An 18,727-nucleotide genomic window follows, 5' to 3' on the forward strand; every position below is an offset into this window, starting at 1 on the left:
TGGTGCTTTCCAAGTGTGCTAGACTTTAAATAGTTAATATGCTCCATCTGACGTTCCTACAGAGAGTTGGCGCATGGATTCCACGTGGAATTCAATAAAGTTGACAAAACTGATTTTGCCAGTTGCACATTTTTTCGCAATTTTGGAGATGCAAATTAAATGTGGTGAAGTTGAATTTTATTGGCGGCTGAAGGGGATATTGTACGCCACCTGTAGATCACCTGTGACATGTAGTGATGTTCGACCTTTTCAGATTGGTTTCGAGGCAGGAATAACCTGCATAATAAACGGCGATGTTGAGATAACTATTACGTCTGTTCAAATAGTCATCTCAACATCGCTGTTAATTATGCAGTTTATTTCTGCCTCGAAACCAATCTGAAAAGATCGAACATTACTATATGTCACCACCTGCAGTTGTGGGGACAATACATATTACTATATAACTGGATTTTTTAATGGGCCAAGCGTATTTAGAAAAATGAGAAGCACAACTTCGCGGTTATCTTAGGTTTATTTACCCAACAGTTTCGGTCGGTGGACCGAAATTTTTTCAAACCCTTGAAAAAGGTCGGTCCACCGACCGTCGGTGCCGTCGGTGGCCGGCTGTATGCATGGATAGTTAGCTATCTTAGTGGCCGCACCGTGTACATGTCGACAAGTGATGGCGACACCGGCCAGCACGATATCCACCGAGGTGTTCCACAAGGGGGAGTTCTCAGTCCAACTCTCTTCAATATTACACTGATTGGCCTTGCATCTGAACTTCCTAACACGGTAAAGATTAGCGCATATGCGGACGACATATGCATATGGGCATCTGGAGCTACCCGTCCCCAAATGCGTGCTAGACTCTTCTGCCTGTGGCAGATAGCACAATTTTAGTTCATGAGCTGGTGTACTCGAAGAGGCGGACATTACTTGCACAAGAAATTGAAATGCATAATTGAGTAATTACCAATAAATCACTAAGTTTTAACTAATTACCTGATGACCCATATTTCAATTCACAAATTGTAGCCGTGGAGTTCGCAAGGCGGATCCACTTGGAACGAATTCTCGGATGACACCAGTTTCGAGATATTAATTATCGAACTTTGCGGATAAATGCATTGGCGTTCCAGTTAGTACCTTGAGAAAACGTCGCTTTATGCATTCAAGCACAAAATTAACTGGAACGCCAATGCATTTCTCCGCAAAGTTCGGGAATTAATATCTTTAAACTGGTGTCATCCTAAAAATTAATTCCAAGTGGATCCGCCTTGCGAACTCTCCGGCTACAATTTGTAAATTGCAATGGGGACCATCAGGTAATTAGTTTAAAACTTAATTAGTGAATTTTGTTAATGAGTTGATTATGCATTTCAATTTCTTGTGCAAGTAATGTCCACCTCGACGAGTAGACTAACTTATTAACTATAATTGGGCTATCTGCCTCAGGCAAACTTAAATAAATTTTGAAAGTGTTCGCTGAAACACCCTGTATATATATGCATAAAGTATGTGCAGGCGCACTTAGAAAAGCAACAGCATTATTTAATTGCGACCGTTCGGCCGGACCCCGGCCGAAAAGAATGTTCGAATATTTGCTGAATTCGCTCAAGTTATATTTTTAACACGAAAGTGTTTTATGCCGGGGTCGGCGATGAACTTCCTATTGCGGAAAGTAACTGATGTGGCGTTCAGCGCCAACGAGTAAAATAAGTTTGAAGGCGAAATTTCTGTTAGCGTTGTGAGGTACAAAAAATATCACGTGACGAATAGCAAAGTCAATTAACAATTAGTGATTGGATTAAGGTGGAACAGTATGAACTAAGATGAATTAAGGTGATTTAAGGTGGATTAAGGTCTAATGTCGATTAAGGAGTATTAAGGATTAGGGTGGATTAAGGCGCATTAAGGAGGATTAAGGTATATTAAGAAAGACTAAGGTGGATTGAGGATGATTAGGGTAGATTAAGGTGCATCGATGAGGTTTAAGGTGGATTAGGGTGTATTAAGGTGGATTAGGTGTATTAAGGTAGATAAGGGTGAATTAAGGTCGATTAAGGTGACTAAAGAGGATTAAGGTGAAATAACGTGGATTAAGGTCAATTAAGGTGTATGAAGGAGGATTAAGGTAGATTAGGGTGGATTAAGATGGATTAGGGTGGATTCTGGAGGATTAAGGTGAATTACAGTAGGCTTTACAAGGCTTTCGCCTTCGCGTCTCTTAGGCAATAGCAGGCCAGAGCAAGTTACAGCTCAGGCCGACCTCTCTGCCTTTCTGTAAATAAATTTTTCTCTCTCTCTCTCTGCATCGTGACACTAACGAACGCCGTCGGGGAGCGCTACGCTAGTCACAGCGCAGCGGAGGCTCCAACGCGGTACCAGGCCCCGCACACTCTCGAGTTCACCAAATGGCCACAGAGGGCGAAAAAATAGACCGCGCGGCGCTGCTAATAAAACAAGCTCAGTACATCCACTCGAAAATATGCCTACATGAAGTGCAATAGCTCCCACTAGAGGCACCGTAATAAGTGCAATTTTGTTCTGCAATTTTTCTCCCACACTTATCGAAGCGTTTTTATTACATCGCAAAGAGTACAAGATTATTATTCTTAATTATACATTGTAGTCTTAAGTAGTAACTTTGTTGGTTTTTGTCACTACAGACGCAAAATAACGTTCAGGATCATCGACTTCCCAAGTGAGTGAGTGAATGAGTGAAATAACTTTTATTGGAGGTCCAGCGAAGACGCGAACTCGTCGCGCACCCGGCTAGTCCCACGTCGGGACCGGCAGATCTAGCCCACCGGCCCGGTCGCGGGCACGCCGGAGAGCCAGGATTTACTTGTTTAAATCGAGCGGGGCGGTATCTTCGCGTGCACGGTAGGCACCGATTCATTGGTTCGTACACTTAAGCTAGTTGCTTATTTTTTGCTAAAACCAGTTTATTGCGCTTTGATACCTCGCGTTATTTAACTTGGGGTGAAGTGATGCGTTTACGAGCGGAGATGTAAGCCCGAAAGCTAGGTTTCGGTTGAAGCCATGCGCAACACGTCTGCGTCGAAATGGGAGCCGGATTCTGCTGCGACCGAGGACGGCAATACCGGTGAGTCGTTTAACATACCTGCTTGAATCGTTATGTAATATACATCACGTTAACATACAGCCGGAGACAAGTTAACGAACTACATCCTGCAGTCAGGACCCTCTGTTGCTGTTTTCGAAATAAACCTTTAGTTGCGAGGCCGTCGTTATACACGCACTATCACGAAAGGATGAGAGAGCGACATCGGAACGCGCGTCACATTTTTCATCTCGTTGTAGCCTGGCCATAGGCGACTGAGTAGCCTTATCAATGTTTATATATATAGTCTGCCGGCAACTTCTTTAGTCCGTAAAACCGAATAACGCTTCGGTAAATTGAAGTGATAGTACTGAATTTAATTAATTAAACATTTGCACGCATGATAATTTACCCATATTTCGTACTTGTTGGTTCCAAATGTTCTTGCTGTTCTGTTTGGTTTACCTTAGGACATTATTTTTGTACTAGTGAAGCGGTGCATCACGTTCGTGCACCACATTACGTTCTTCACATCAAATCACGTGGACGCCCGGTCACGCGGGACTGGAGGGGAACGAAAGGGCGAACGCCTTAGCTCGAGCGCTAATCAACCGAGCAGGGCAAAACCAATCGTCTCATCAATCCCCACCCTTTACCTTCGTGCCCCTGCCATCCAATTATTGCGACCGACTCGAGATCCAGCGACTCAATCGCATGATTTATCCTCCCCCTCACAAAAAGCTCAGCACTGAAGAGGCAGTAGCTCTCAGGCTTATCAAAACAAACGCATTCCCAAACCTACACAAATACAGCAAAATATACCCACAAACATATCGCTGCATCGCGATACCCTGGCGGGACAAGAAGCTCTCGTCCTGCAACGTCGAGCCAGTTTGCCTCATTCCAGGCCAGTGGAGTCCTGGAATGAGGACACCACCCACTCGTCCTCAAGATCAACGACCTAGATGATCCCAATAAATGTTCTCTCTCTCTTTCTCTCTCGTGCAGAAAAAGAATGCAACAGTTCTAATAGCTTCATGTCTTTGGTGCATTTGCTTGTGGAACCTGCAGTGCGATCAGTGCATAAATGAACGCATAAATGGTCTCATTTGTGAAGGCTGTGGTCAGATTGGTAATTTTGAACAACTTCGCGGAAAGAATATGCCGGATTTAATTGGAGGTCGTCCTGATCAGGGGAGCCGAGTGGGAATACCCAGTAAGAGAGCGCGCAGGCGGCGGCGTCGGCTGCCTCATTCCCTTCTAGTCCCATGTGAGCAGGAAGCCCAGACTATACTGCGGGTTGCAGGATTCCCATGATAGTCGGCATGTTCAATAATCGACAGGTTAGGTACGCGACCCAGCCGTTTTCGACGTTCCGACAGGCCCCTCGCGAGTCGGAGATGATAGTTTGCGATGTGGGATGACAAGCTGCCAACGCAATGGCGATTTCCTCCGCATGTGTTATGTTCCGGGCTCGGAAAGTAAGCCCATCAACTGTTCGGTTCTCGTGGACGACAGCGGCCGTATACCATCCCCCATGGCTGTCGGTGCGCGCGCTGATGAATTGACCGCCTCGTGGGAAACGTCCAAGGTATGCGTTTGTCCAGGTTGAGACGTAACAGCACATGTAACATAGTTCACTGTACACTATCAGCGTCATCCGCACTCTCTCCTTACCTTTCTCCCTTTCTCCTTCGTAGAGTAGCAGGCCAGAGGCAAAGCTCCTGCCGACCTCTCTACGTTTCTCACAATAAAGTGTTCTCTCTCTTCCCCCACTTTGTGGGCATGTGCCAATGTCTGCGATCATCATCACTATCAACGTACGAGCGTCGCAGAGCATCACGCGCCGTTGCACGAGCTCGAACACGCGAGATCCGTGTGCAGAAGAAGAAGCTGCAGCGAGCATCGTAGCTAAGCACGCGGCATCCCTCGCGTTCGAGCGTCGCAGAGCTCGTCCCAGCGTTCCCGAGGGAAGATGGCTGTGGACGTCATGGCCGTGTTGCTGATGGTCGTCTACTACTGCGCCGTGGTGTCCGTGGGCGTGTGGTCGGGCCGCAAGATGCACTCGGACAGCGGCCTGCAATCGTCGCGTCTCAGCGTCGAGACTCGTCACAAGCAGGATGCGGCGCACGTCCTCATGAAGCTGTTCATAGCGAACCGCCGCCTGCCGCTCTGGATTGGCGTCGGCTCCATGACCGGTGAGCGGCATTCACAGCTTCCTACCCTACCTCCCGCATCATGGCCTCCGAGATTGACTGGCGCGGCGGAGCGTTTCCGTCAGCGCCGCAGAATCTGAGGTCATATCCGTCTAATAGAGCACCCTTGCTCTAGTACCTGTTTACGTACGCCTTTTCAAACACCGCAAGAAAATCTACGAAGGACAGATAGAACTCACCCTGCTCGTATTCGCGATTAAAGATTAAAAATTGGCCAGACAAAACAGCGCCGTCGCATGCCCCCGCGCGAGGGACACGTGTAAATGCAGAGCATAGTGGGGTTCCGTGGTGGTGTTGTTGGTGTGGTGGTGGTGGTGGTGGTCTGGGTTGAGAGAGAAGAGAGAATCGTAAGTAGGTAACGTAAAGTTATTATTTTATTGGCATCACTATGCCCGAAGCTCCGGTCCAGGAACTCGCGTTTGAAGCGCGCGTCGGCACCCCCAAAGTCCCGTTGACGTTGCCCGACGGCTTCCGCGCCAGCGCCCTCCGGGGCGACGGGCTCCGCGGCGGCGGCGGCGGCCTCCAGACGACGACGCTTGCTCGCCGCCGCCTCTCGTTCCCGTACGCCGGGGTCCGCGGCCCGACGCTGACGTGTCGCAGCCGCGTCTCGTTCTCGACTCGATGGGTCCGCGGCCCGACGCTGACGCCTGCCCGCGGCTTCTCGTGCACGCTGCTCGGGATCCGCTTGTCGACGTTGACGCCTGGCCGCGGTTTCTCGTTCACGAAGTTCGGCGTCGGCAGCGCGCCGCCTCGCCGCCTTGTCTTCTGCCGCCGTGGACGAAGACGATGGTACGATGTCTTGAACTGGTGCTTCGGCGCTGATGTTGGATTGCGTCGAGGTACTAGTTGAAGGTCTTGCTTCCATCGCTTATCAACTGCGACCGCCGACGAACGCAAGAGAAGAGAGCGCAGGAGTTGACGAGTGGAGCCCGCGCCAACCCGCTTTATATTCCTAGCGCGCGTTAGAGGGAGAGGGGGTGGAGAGAGGGCGCGCTATCACGCCAGCACCTGCTGTTGCTACGGTGCTTGCAGCGCCGGAGCGCGACTCAACTACGACGCTTCTTGGCTGCACATGTGCTGCAAGGTGTGCTGCAAGCGTGATGCGGGAGAGGAGGAGTGGGGGAGAGGGCGCACCTGTGCTCGAGCTGTTGCGGACGGACGGCGCACGCTACATGCGAGTTAAAGAAATGCTCTGCATTTAAAAAAGGCGCAGTTTCACCCGAAAGGCGTAGCAGTTTTGTAGCGTTAGCTACACTGGCCTAGCCAAGCCCGTTTCGCGTGGCACATCAAGAGCCGTGCTGCGCATGCGCAAGGATCAGTGATGTCACACGGCTTGCTCACCGGAGCCACCGGAGCCGGCACCTCTCGCGCACTCCGCCGCCGCCGCGCGCGACTCACCGCTGCCGGTCTGCGCATTCTAAAGCCCCTATATTTATAAAAGTAGCGCCATTCTTAGATCTTGCCGCCACCGCGCTCACCCCGGCGCTTCGTAGCCGGGGTAGACGCACTTAAAGCCCCTTGATGTTAGATCAAGGGGCTTTAGACGCACTGGCGCCGGCGCGCGCTCGGTGGGCAGTCGCCGTCTGACACTGCGCTGGAGCCGCTGCGCTTCTGACTGGCGTTTGCCAGTGTGGTATAGCCATGGAGAAGGAGAGCGCAAATGCTGCTCAACAGCGCAGAAGAACGGAGAAGCTTGACTCATCGGATCCCGAAGTAGTTGCCTGGCAATTAGCGGTTGAGCGTAGGAGACAACCAGGAAAGCTAAGAATAATCAGCTGAACCTTTGCTAACGCTACGTATATCCTGGCATAGCCGAGCTAAGCCACTGCATCTTTTTTGCATACTTTTTGCCATACGTGTCGCTAAAGTGAGACGGAAAAGTCGCTAAATTTCCGCTTAATTTTCTTGCAAAGTCGCTAAAATTGTCGGTAAAGCTTTTGATTAAATTTAGCTAATGTAGTCGTTTAGGAACACTGTAATACCGGGTGTTTCAGTGAACACTTTTAAAATTTTCTAAAGGTTGCTTGTGGCAGATAGTACAGTTCTATTTCTGGAGCTGGTCTATTCGAAGAGGAGGATATTACTTCCAGAGGAAACTGAAATGCATTATCGACTAATAGTACAGTTCTATTTCTTGAGCTGGTCTATTCGAAGAGGAGGATATTACTTCCAGAGGAAACTGAAATGCATTATTGACTAATTAAGTTTTTAACTGATTATCTTATGGCCCAATTTACAAATTTAGCCATGGAGTTCGAAAGGCGGATCTATTTGGAACGAATCCTCAGGATGACACCAGTTTCGAGATATTGATTCCCGAACTTTGCCGAGAAATGCATTGGCGTTCCAGTTATGTTTGTGCTTCAATGCATAAAACGACGTTTTGTTAAGAAAGTAACTGGAAGGCTAATGCATTTCTCCGCAAACTTCGGTAATGAATATCTCGAGACTGGTGTCATCTTACGAATTTGTTCCAAGTGGGTCTGTTTGACGAACTCCACGGCTACGATTTGTAAATTGCAATATGAACCATAAGATAATTTGTTAAAAACTTAATTAATGAATTTAGGTAATTATTCGATTATTTATTTCAACTTCTTGTGCAATGTCAGCCTCTTCGAACTAGAACTGTGCCATCTGCCACAGACAGCCTTAAAACATTTTTTTGAGTGTTCGCTGAGACACCCTGTATAAGCTCATGTACCATGAATCATTTACCGAAATTTCTCACGTTTATCTACGGTCCGTGCCGGTTATGAACAAACAGTGAATTTACCAGACCAGCAGTGTGTAGATAGCTCAGAATAGTGTTGGCCTGAGCTCGTTGGTTGCACATAGCACAAATGGTTTCCAGCAGAACGTATGGACACGGACAGAAAAGGACGACGACACACGCTGGACTAGCAACTGAATGTTTATTCTTGGTTTCCCACACCTTTATAGCACACGACAGCCAATGCTTTTTGCTTTTGTCATGCCGGTTATCCGTCTTTCAGGGCGAAGTGTCGTCTTTGCGCAAGTAGTTTTTTTCTTTTTGTGTTAGTAGTATCGAGGGTGTACTGATGCATGATTGCCCGCTTCTGTCAATGGCCATGGCTTCTAAAATTTCGCGCGTCAGCTTGTCTTTACTTTTTTCTAAAACCTGTATGTCGTAAAGTTGTACGGTGCAATGATGCTGGCGATGATGAAAAGCGAGATGCCCAGCGGAGATTCCTTCTAAAGATGCTGCATGCTCTCTTGTCCTGTCATTGACACACCTGCCTGTTTGTCCTATATATCTTTGGCCACATGATAAAGGTATATCATATATCACCCCTGTTTTGCAGGTAGTGTATTTCTTCTGGTGGTTGATTGTGCACTGTTTATTTTTCTGGCCATTGTTGACTCGCGCACACATTGAATATGCCTTGTTTGGTGCTGAACATACAACCGTGACGCCTTCCTTTCCGGCTATCTTCTTTAGCTTATGGGTTAAGCCATGTATATAAGGCACAACTGCGACCTTCTTCCTTTTCTGTTGGCTCTTTTCTTTTTCTTGAGGCTTGCTGTTCGGGAGTTTTATCTTCTTTAGCAACCCTTCGGCGACAGCTGTAAGCAGGCCTTTCGGATAGCCAGCGTTGTTGAGCCTGGTTACCTGGTGCATGAAGCTTTCTTCCATGAGGTGATGACACGACTTCTTTAGGGCGGCTTGTAGCACTGTGGTCACGATGGCTCGTTTTATGGCCCGTTTGATGGCCCGTTTGATGGCCCGTTTTCTGTCCGTGTCCATACGTTCTGCTGGAAACCATTTGTGCTATGTAGATAGCTGTTACTTTGCTTATATAGTTACATAACAATGGGCGATGACAACTGAAATTCGGTGTTTAGTTTCATATTGTCAGGTTACCAATTCGGCACGCTTTCCCGAAGAACACGAGTAATGTGACCTTCCTAACACGCAAGGCTACATAGCCCACATTATCCCCGCATATTTTCTACGCCTCGGCGCTCTTCAGAGGAGAGCTATATTATGCGATACTCATTTGGTAGCATTTTAATACGGTGATGAAAATTACGTGACCTTTATGCAGGTCAAATACCACAATCGCCCATTGATTTACCTGAAAGTTCCGCACATTATTGATTTCTTCAAAAGGCATGCGATTCGCGCGAACGAGTCCGTATGCTCCATTACCTGCGCCTTTCTACTGACGACATCTCTTACTATTCACCTGCTGCGTTCTAAATGTCACCATGAAATTTGGTTCAATAAGACTGGGAAATTTATTTACTGTAACTCTTGTAAGTGTTTGCAATCGAACGCACTTGGTGAAAGTGCAGAACCAGGAGCGTTACGACCCATTTATTTTGGTTTAACGAACTAAGGAAAACAAACAGTAAATAGTGCGTAGACATTCGTCGATAGGAGTGTCTACGCACTCTTTTCTACGCTCTCGTGAGTCTAGAGTTCGTGTCAGTAGCCTGGAATAGCGTCTGCGTTATAGCTATTCCAATCGAATGGAAAGTGTTCAGCGCAAGTTCGTACGCATTCTTTATGATAGACATATTGGTCGCCGTCGTTTCTATGATTCTCTCCTAGCAGACCTTAGTATGTCTATTCTTCATGACAGTCGACTTGTGCGTGACATGCAGTTTCTTCATATAGTTGGGCGTGGCTCCATCGACTGCGACCAGTTATTGATGTCACTCCGATTTCGTGTGCCCCATGCAAAAGCCGCCAAATGTTCTGATACATTTTATCCTGACATGCGTGTCATTTGACCAATGACTCCGTTTGCAGATGACCTATAATTCATCCTTTCATAGCACAGACATATTTGCCTAAAATATACTGTTTTTCATCGCTCTTTTTAGGTGATTGTTTTGTTGCCTATATTTTCTTTGTGATTTTTTTGTAATGTGTCTGGTTCATGTAATGGTGTTTGTATTTGACCTAGCGTGCGCTGGTTTAGGCCAACGGCTGTTGTGGCCCAAAACGGATAAGTATCTAAGAGTTTAACAACGACGCTTACAACTCCGCTTACAACTATACAGAAAAAAAGAACTGTTCACCGACCGCTTTCTCGAATACTGTTCACAGAACTGTCGTACTACAATTCTGTGAACAGTATTCATTGACAAGCCTTGTGTAAGAAATTACAGCTGTGTAGTAGTTACGTTTCTCATGTGAGTTGTTGAAAAGCCGCATTCGCGTAATTATTGTTATACTTCGGGGCAAATTAAAATTGTACCATTTTTTACCAATCTGGTCGTTCAATATAAAGCAGTTTTTTTTTTTTGTTAACATTGATATCTACGTCTTTTTCTTTTTCGGAGTTCCAAGGAGCTCCAAACTAAAACCCCCTTTTTTATTTCCATTTACGGCAGTTTTGTAGAATTGAAGTCGCAAGTATACTTGGATATACGAAAGGTATACCGAATCTTCGCGCAACAGTTGGTGGCTTTTTACCCTCTCTTCTAAATGCAACAAATCACATAAAGATCGGTTCAGTGGACTGGAAGTCAAGTGATCTTCTGTGGGGGTGAGGGCGAGAAGGAGAGGGCGAAGGTGAGAGGGGCACCGAGGACGATGCCTTGATGCGCGCTGTCTATCAGCGCGCCCAGTGTAGGGGCTCACTTGATCTGCAGAGTGTGAGGTGCGGCACAAAATGAAGGCAACGGCAGCACGGAACGTTCGCATTCGAACAAACATACGCGTTCCCCGTTACCAGCGCTCTTCATCACGCTAGTGCTTTGACCGCGAGAGCTTGTGGTCATATAGTGAACATCGTTCGTGTATATGTGTTCGGGTTGCGTGACGCCAGGCCCGTTTAGTTAGGAAGCCTGCAATTTACTCGGCCCATATGACTACGAGCGTTGCTTCGTGGATTATTCTAATACATCGTTATCACTGCCATTGCTTTGGCCTTTCAGTCCAAACTGCGACTTCCTTATTAAATAGGAGGGAGCACATGAACTGCTAGATAAGGAGAAGTGCTGGATCAGTGTCTCCGACTGCCTTTTCAGCGACCTGGGTGGGCGGCGGCTACCTGAACGGAACAGCGGAGGTTGTCTACAGGAACGGAATCCTGCGCTGTCACGCACCTCTGGGCTACGCGGTCAGCCTGATGTTAGGTGAGCCATAGTTTAACAAATTAAGCTCCGCCCACTAAACCGCCCTGCATAGGCCTAGAGCACTGCACGGGCTCGGGCTTAGCCGAAAGCCCGGGCCCGGGCCGGGTAGGGCAGTTTTTTCACGGGGTCGGGTCGGGCTCGGACTTTCTGGTGGTGTGCATGTAACGTGCAGCGAGTTATCCTCCCGCGTCTCGACTCTGAAAAACATGTCTTTTTCGGTCTCGGGCCGGGTTCGGGCCGGTTTGGAGCCGGGCGGGTAACGTAGATTATTTTCGGGCCCGGGCCTGGCCCGGGTCTCGCCATAAAACTTATGGTCGGGCTCGGGCGGGCAGCCCAACGTGAAAATGAGCCCGGCCCGGGCACGGGCTGAAAAAATCGGCCCGTGCAGTGCTCTAGCATAGGGCACTGCACGGGCCGATTGAGGGCACTGTTGAGGGCACTGGTGTCATCGCGCGCAAGCACTAGTCACATGGTACCTCTCCACATTTCGCGCGCTTTTCCGTGGAACCCATAAAAATTGAAACCCCGACAGCTAACCTCATTGAAAGAAATCAACTGCACACTTCTCAATACGCTCTACAACTTCGTCATTAATTTTTTTTTTTTGCGTTTAAGCAAATGGTTTAAACGGTTCTTTAAATATTGATCGCACCGCAAAACATTAATGAACCAAGAACATTACAACCTGTGGCTTACAATCCATTGGCAGTAAATAAAGAAAAAAGTCACGTGCCATTCCACTACTGTGAAGGTGGATTACCAGCAAAGCAGTTTAGCACACGACATAGAGGTGACACAGAATTTATGTCAAAGGCATGAGCAAATTTTACTTACATTGAGCGGCGACGGCGGTCATCCCGAAGAAAGACACAGGTACACACACTTTTACTTTGATCGGCGGTCTTGATCGTCGGCATACATGCGCGTGGAAGACTACCGCCATCTCGGGGAGGCGGAAGAGGCTAGACACGCGTGACGAGACCACCACGCCGGGAGAGTGGAGGGAAACTAGGCACGCAAGCGCTTGGAACGACGACAAAAGGAGGGCGATGCGAGCGTACACATGGCCGACGCGGTTCGCACAGCGGCAAATTTTTGACAAACCCTTATTATCTACCTGAGAGTCTACAAATCTTGAAAATGGTGCCTATTGATAACTAATCTACTGAAAACCAATATCCAAGTAATCAGAGGTATAAGCTTTTGCATAGACTGAAGCGATTTTTCATCAAATTCAGGAGCTGAGTTTTTGCACACGCAGAACTGTTGACAGACGCGAAAATACACGGAACCCTAGTCAAAGCCAGCTTCGCTGTAAAAAAAATGTTAAATAACATAAAAAAACGATGTGCGAATGACAGTAATCCTGAATTATACAGCTTCTGAAGATGGGCATACCACTCTGTCTAGCAAAACGATTCCCAACCGTGCCTTCTAGTACGCGCACCGTACAGCAAAGCCCGCGCGCCACTTTGCACGGCGTAATGAGCTCGGAAGGATGGATACGCGACATTTACATGTCTTCTTAAGTTTTGTGTCATGTCGTCTTTATCGGTGACAAACGCCGAAAGGAGCGGCTTGCTGCGCCGCGCCGGCGTCGTGCGCGGCCGTTGTCAAAATAGGCAGTCGAGGCCGGCTGAGGCCAGCAATGGATGCGTCACCGCGTGATCAAACATGGTGGCGCACACGGTAGCGCGGTTTAAAGGGTCTATACAGCTGGCTTGCAGAGGCTGCAGTCAAGATCTCTTGTAGCTCCTCCGTAGCTGTATGGAGGAGTATATATATGATGTCACGCTGTACTACAATGCCCTCTTGTTTCCCAATGCTGCCCGAGATAACGCGGTGCAATCACCACACAAATTAGGACAGCCTTGACGATGTCGGGCGCACGTCACTGATCGCAGGCGGCACTTTCTTCGCCAGCAAGATGCGCGAGACCAAGCCGTTGACGATGCTGGACCCGTTCCAGAACCGCTACGGCCGGTGGATGGCGCTGCTGCTCTGCTTCCCAGCTGTTGTCGGCGAAGTCTTCTGGACTGCCGCCATCTTGGCAGCACTCGGTGCGTCTGGCTAGTCTGGCCACTTTTATGAAGGCGAAAGTTATGAATAACTTTCGCCTAAACCGCTCGCCAATTTTTCCCGTGTCCCCGTGATGACGTGCAAGATGAGTGATGTGAGTGAGTGAGTGAGTGAGTGAGTGAGTGAGTGAGTGAGTGAGTGAGTGAGTGAGTGAGTGAGTGAGTGAGTGAGTGAGTGAGTGAGTTAGTGAGTGAGTGAGTGAGTGAGTGAGTGAGTGAGTGAGTGAGTGAGTGAGTGAGTGAGTGAGTGAGTGAGTGAGTGAGTGAGTGAGTGAGTGAGTGAGTGAGTGAGTGAGTGAGTGAGTGAGTGCAACTTTATTAGGGTCCTGTGCAGAACGCGCAAGATGACCATGCGATCAGCGCTTCCTATGCTACGGCCCCGGAACACTCCGTCCACTAGTGCGAGCGGTTATGACCCACTGTTATGATCGGCTTGGAACTGCACCTGTCAAATGTGGGAATCAAGCTCGAGCGCCTTTCCCATGACGAGATAATCCTCTTTCATCCCCGAGAGAGCCTCTGACCTCTACGGAGCAGACGAAAACGGCGAGCTACCAAGAAGGAGGACCCGAGGGAGAGGAGGTCGTCAACTTGACCACCCGACAAAGTTCCGACACTTCTACAAGTTCCCCGCAGGAGTCATCGGCAGGTTATGATCTTCCTGGAATCTGTATCTCTCCAATGTGGGAAGCAAGCCCCAGCGCTTTTCCCGTGACGAGATAATCCCCTTCATCCCCGAGAGAGCGTCTCACCTCTACGGAGCAGACGAAAACGGCGAGCTACCAAGGAGGAGGACCCGAGGGAGAGGAGGTCGTCAACTTGACCACTGGAGAGAGCACTTCCCCGAAGGATAGATCGGCCACCACGAGGGGATTTAAGGCCGTCCTGGCCCCCGTGTTAATCAGAACCGCTCGAGACTCAGATAGAGTCAAAACCATGTACCAATGAAGTGAATACAATCTTTTCTATTTTTCATCATCACGATGCCCGCTTTCGTCGTCGTCTCCTGATTCCTGCGGTGACGACCCACCTCACCCGGTCGAGATTATATCAGCTGGTTGGCAGCAATGGGATACTCCACCCTTCGTCCTGGCTTCAGCAGAATGGTGAGCGCTTGACTTTCTTTGAGAATTTGCCAGGTTTTAGCTTGTGTGTTTTCTAAAACGGTGAATTAGTTTCTGTACGTGCAGGCTCCTGTTGAAAGCTTCCTCACGTCACAGTAGAGTAAGAAAGTCCTCGTTCGGGATTGACCATGGATTTGGGCAAACGGAAAAAGCCAGAGTTGTTATTACTTTGTGAAGAGCTGGGAATTGAGGTCGGGAAAAGTCAGAGAAAGCCGCAGCTTATTGAGGCGATTGAGAAGTGCGGGGCTCTTGAGGACGAAATTTCAGAAGCATGGGAAGAGATAGAGAAACGAGCTGAGAAAGCTGAGCAAAACGCTGCAGAGGAAAGGCAAAGAGCTGAGAAAGCTGAACAAAGGGAAGCTGCAGAGAGAAAGGAACGAGAGGAACAGAGAGCTCATGAACTAAAGCTAAAAGAACTAGACGTGCAGCGGGATCTGGCCAGGCAATCAGCAAATAACCACTCAATAGATGAAAGGCATTCAGGTGAAGCACGAGTGAAAATAAGGGATCTCATGCCGTCGTACAAGGTTAACGATGACATGGGATTGTTTCTCGTTACTTTTGAACGAACCTGCGAGAGAAACGGGTTGGCACTAGAGAGTTGGCCGCAACAGATTCTGACCGTTCTTCCTGGCGAAGCAACCGAAATAATTGCAAGGCTAACGAAGGACGAGTCAGAGGATTACCAGAAAGTAAAAGCTGCGCTGCTAAGAAAATATCGGCTCTCAGCGGAGGCTTTCCGCCGCCGTTTTCGGGAGGCAGTTAGGACACCGGGCGAGTCTTTTCAGGATTTCAGTTATAAACTGAAAGTCAATTTAATTGAGTGGCTAAAAGGTGAAGACGCGTTCGGTTGTTACGACAAGGTTGTTGAGCTAATCTGCATGGAGCAATTCTATGGGTCCTTGAGCGAAGAGATGCGCCTGTGGATTCAAGATAGGTCGGGCGAAAAGGACTTAGAACGTGCTGCAGTGCTAGCAGATGAATTCGCCGCACGTCGCGAATCCGAGAAAACGCGCGTCAGGCCGTTGACTAAATTCGGCAAAGAGGAAAACAAGCGCCCCTTTCACAAAGAGAAAGCTGAAAGTGGGACCAAAGACGTGCCGACAGATAATTCCGGAGAGAATGAAACCACAATGAAAGACGAAAGAAAAACAAAAAAAGGCGTTTGAGGCTAGAAAACCGGTCGTCTGTTTCCGTTGCCAGGAGCCTGGACACCTTGCGATCGGCTGTAGAAAGCCTAGAATTGTTTTTTCTTTCATGAATGATGGCGACAACTTGGCGCTCTTAGAACCCTACATTCGCGACCTCGCAGTGAACGGAACGCCATGTAGGGTACTTAGGGACTCGGCTGCGACAATGGACATCGTCCACCCTGCGTATGTGCAACCTGAGGATTTTACCGGGGAACATGCGTGGATCCGGCAGGTAGTTGAGGAGGATAGTGTTTGCTTGCCCATAGCCAGCGTAAAGATCGAGGGGCCGTTCGGACTATTGATGACTGAAGCCGCGGTATCGCAGAATCTGTCCAAACAATACCCCTACTTATTTTCAAATCGCTCGGAAATGCTGCTAAAGAAAAAGGGTCTGAGTTTTGGCGACTATACGGCCCAAGCTCTCCCGCGTCCCCAGGCTCATGAGATCGCGGCGGAGATAAGGCAAGGCAATGAAGAAAGGAAAAGGCCTCATGACATATGTGCTGCGCTTCCTGAGTGCCTAACTAATGAAAGCGGGGAAAAAGGTGCTAGCGAGGAGGCATTCGGCTCAGTGGGCATACCGCAGCAGAGGCTGGTAGAGGAATTAGAAACTAATTTGGAGCTGTCACATTCGGAGGGCTATTTAGACCATTTGAAGGTTGTTAAAGAAGGAATCGCGGTAGAAGAGAGCAATTACGTCGCGAAGGTAGAAGCAGTGGCTATTCCGGAGCACGTTCCTTGCGGAGACAAGGCTTGTTTTAGCAGCCCTAAAAAGGTCAAGGAGGCGCTGAAATCCTCCCTTGTACCTCCGCATTTGAGCGGGGTTCCGGAATCGTCCCAAGGAGAGGAGACTGATATAGCGGCCAAACAGGGCAGGACCCGGACGATCGAGGATTGCACAGGCACATTCGGTGACCGCCTGGCGAGGCAAAAATTTTTCAGACAGCGCAAACGAGCGAAGTATTTAGCACAGCGCAAATTCGAGACAGACACACCGCAGCCCGTAAGCAAAGGGAACAGGCCATCATGCAGAACGTCAAAGGGCTCGTTATGGAGGTTGAGAAAACGGAGACGTCTAAGGCGGATGACATCAGAAAAGGGCGCGTCTCCGCGAGTAGGACTGCGGCTGAATGGGGCAACCTGGCTGAGGTACGCGCGCACGCACAGGGCCAGTCAAACAGTCAATGAGGGGGAATGCGCCGCGAGAGCGAGGACAAAGGAAGAATGGCGATTCTCCTCGCGTTTACGGACTCCCTCTCCGAGACGCGAAAGAAAGCCGCGGCCACACGACTTGACAGGTGACGGGAGGGGGCAGTGTATGTCTGGCACCCTTTATTACCCATGGCGAGGCCCAATGACTTTCAGATTGCGACCTAGTCGAGTGCGCATTAGGAGGTAGTAATTGTCGAATTGGGCGTCTCCATAAGGTTCCCGTTTGTAAATTTGTAAATAGAGCACGTTGCATTTTTTTTTCATTTGTTAGTTATTAAGACCTTATTTCTTTTAATTTCAAAGGTTCCGCGTTAATCTCGGTGATTCGTTGTGATGATTGTTATGCGCGCCAGTTACGCGAATAAAACTGCGAAGCAGGTTTTGCGACGGTGGTGGCTCGTGAACGCGCTGTTTTGTAGATAGGCATTGATATGGAGGTTTGTAGAAACAAACCATTTTGGGTAATTCAATGCTTACAGGGTAGGTGCGTTTACCAGCTACCATTGCAGATAGAGTATGGCTTTCTGTTTCATGGCTTTAAATGCCACTTCATACATCAGCTTAATTAGGAGTTCAAGCGGTCATCAGAGCGCAGTACATTTTGCCTTAGAAGCGCTGGTACTGGCAGATACTATTGACCCAACGAGTAACTAACTCACTGCGCAGCATTTATCCGTCTGATCATTTTCAATGCACTCTCAGTCTCTCAATAAATGTGGCTTTCCCGGGCAGGAGAAACAAAAACGTTAGGTATTAGGCTAATTGAAATATGCACTTAAGTCTGGTTTTTTCCTTTTGTTATTCTCGGGAAGCCCGAATGAGGGCTGCAGGTTTAATCATGATAAGGTTTTGCGTGAAGAATGTGTGAACCTGGCAGTTCTCATGGTTAGTTGGGTGCTCTCTGTTTGTTGTGCCTTGGGCTTGGCGTGGTCTATTTCCAGAGGGTGTCACCTGGCCTGCCTTGGAACGAACGGCGAAACAAAGCAGAGGCACGGTATCTATGGTCTCTTCGAGGTGCTTGGATGCTGCAACCCCTTCGAGACCTCCTGTGGCGGTGGACGGGCTGTTATGATCGGCTTGGAACTGCACCTGTCAAATGTGGGAATCAAGCTCGAGCGCCTTTCCCATGACGAGATAATCCTCTTTCATCCCCGAGAGAGCCTCTGACCTCTACGGAGCAGACGAAAACGGCGAGCTACCAAGGAGGAGGACCCGAGGGAGAGGAGGTCGTCAACTTGACCACCCGACAAAGTTCCGACACTTCTACAAGTTCCCCGCAGGAGTCATCGGCAGGTTATGATCTTCCTGGAATCTGTATCTCTCCAATGTGGGAAGCAAGCCCCAGCGCTTTTCCCGTGACGAGATAGTCCCCTTCATCCCCGAGAGAGCGTCTCACCTCTACGGAGCAGACGAAAACGGCGAGCTACCAAGAAGGAGGACCCGAGGGAGAGGAGGTCGTCAACTTGACCACCCGACAAAGTTCCGACACTTCTACAAGTTCCCCGCAGGAGTCATCGGCAGGTTATGATCTTCCTGGAATCTGTATCTCTCCAATGTGGGAAGCAAGCCCCAGCGCTTTTCCCGTGACGAGATAGTCCCCTTCATCCCCGAGAGAGCGTCTCACCTCTACGGAGCAGACGAAAACGGCGAGCTACCAAGAAGGAGGACCCGAGGGAGAGGAGGTCGTCAACTTGACCACCCGACAAAGTTCCGACACTTCTACAAGTTCCCCGCAGGA

At 48.8% G+C, this 18,727-nt stretch overlaps 1 protein-coding gene across 1 annotated transcript in view; it reads left to right on the top strand.

Annotated features, from left to right (window-relative positions):
• Positions 1-18,727, top strand: part of LOC119446505 (uncharacterized) — a 105,409-nt gene that overhangs the window by 31,801 nt on the left and 54,881 nt on the right. Inside the window, exons 2-3 of the mRNA XM_049664898.1 lie at positions 11,275-11,382; positions 13,287-13,442. Of these exons, the coding sequence (XP_049520855.1) occupies positions 11,275-11,382; positions 13,287-13,442 (264 nt within the window). The remainder of the gene's footprint in view (positions 1-11,274; positions 11,383-13,286; positions 13,443-18,727) is intronic.

This window comes from Dermacentor silvarum, chromosome 3 (genome assembly GCF_013339745.2).
Source record: "Dermacentor silvarum isolate Dsil-2018 chromosome 3, BIME_Dsil_1.4, whole genome shotgun sequence".
Taxonomy (NCBI): domain Eukaryota; kingdom Metazoa; phylum Arthropoda; class Arachnida; order Ixodida; family Ixodidae; genus Dermacentor; species Dermacentor silvarum.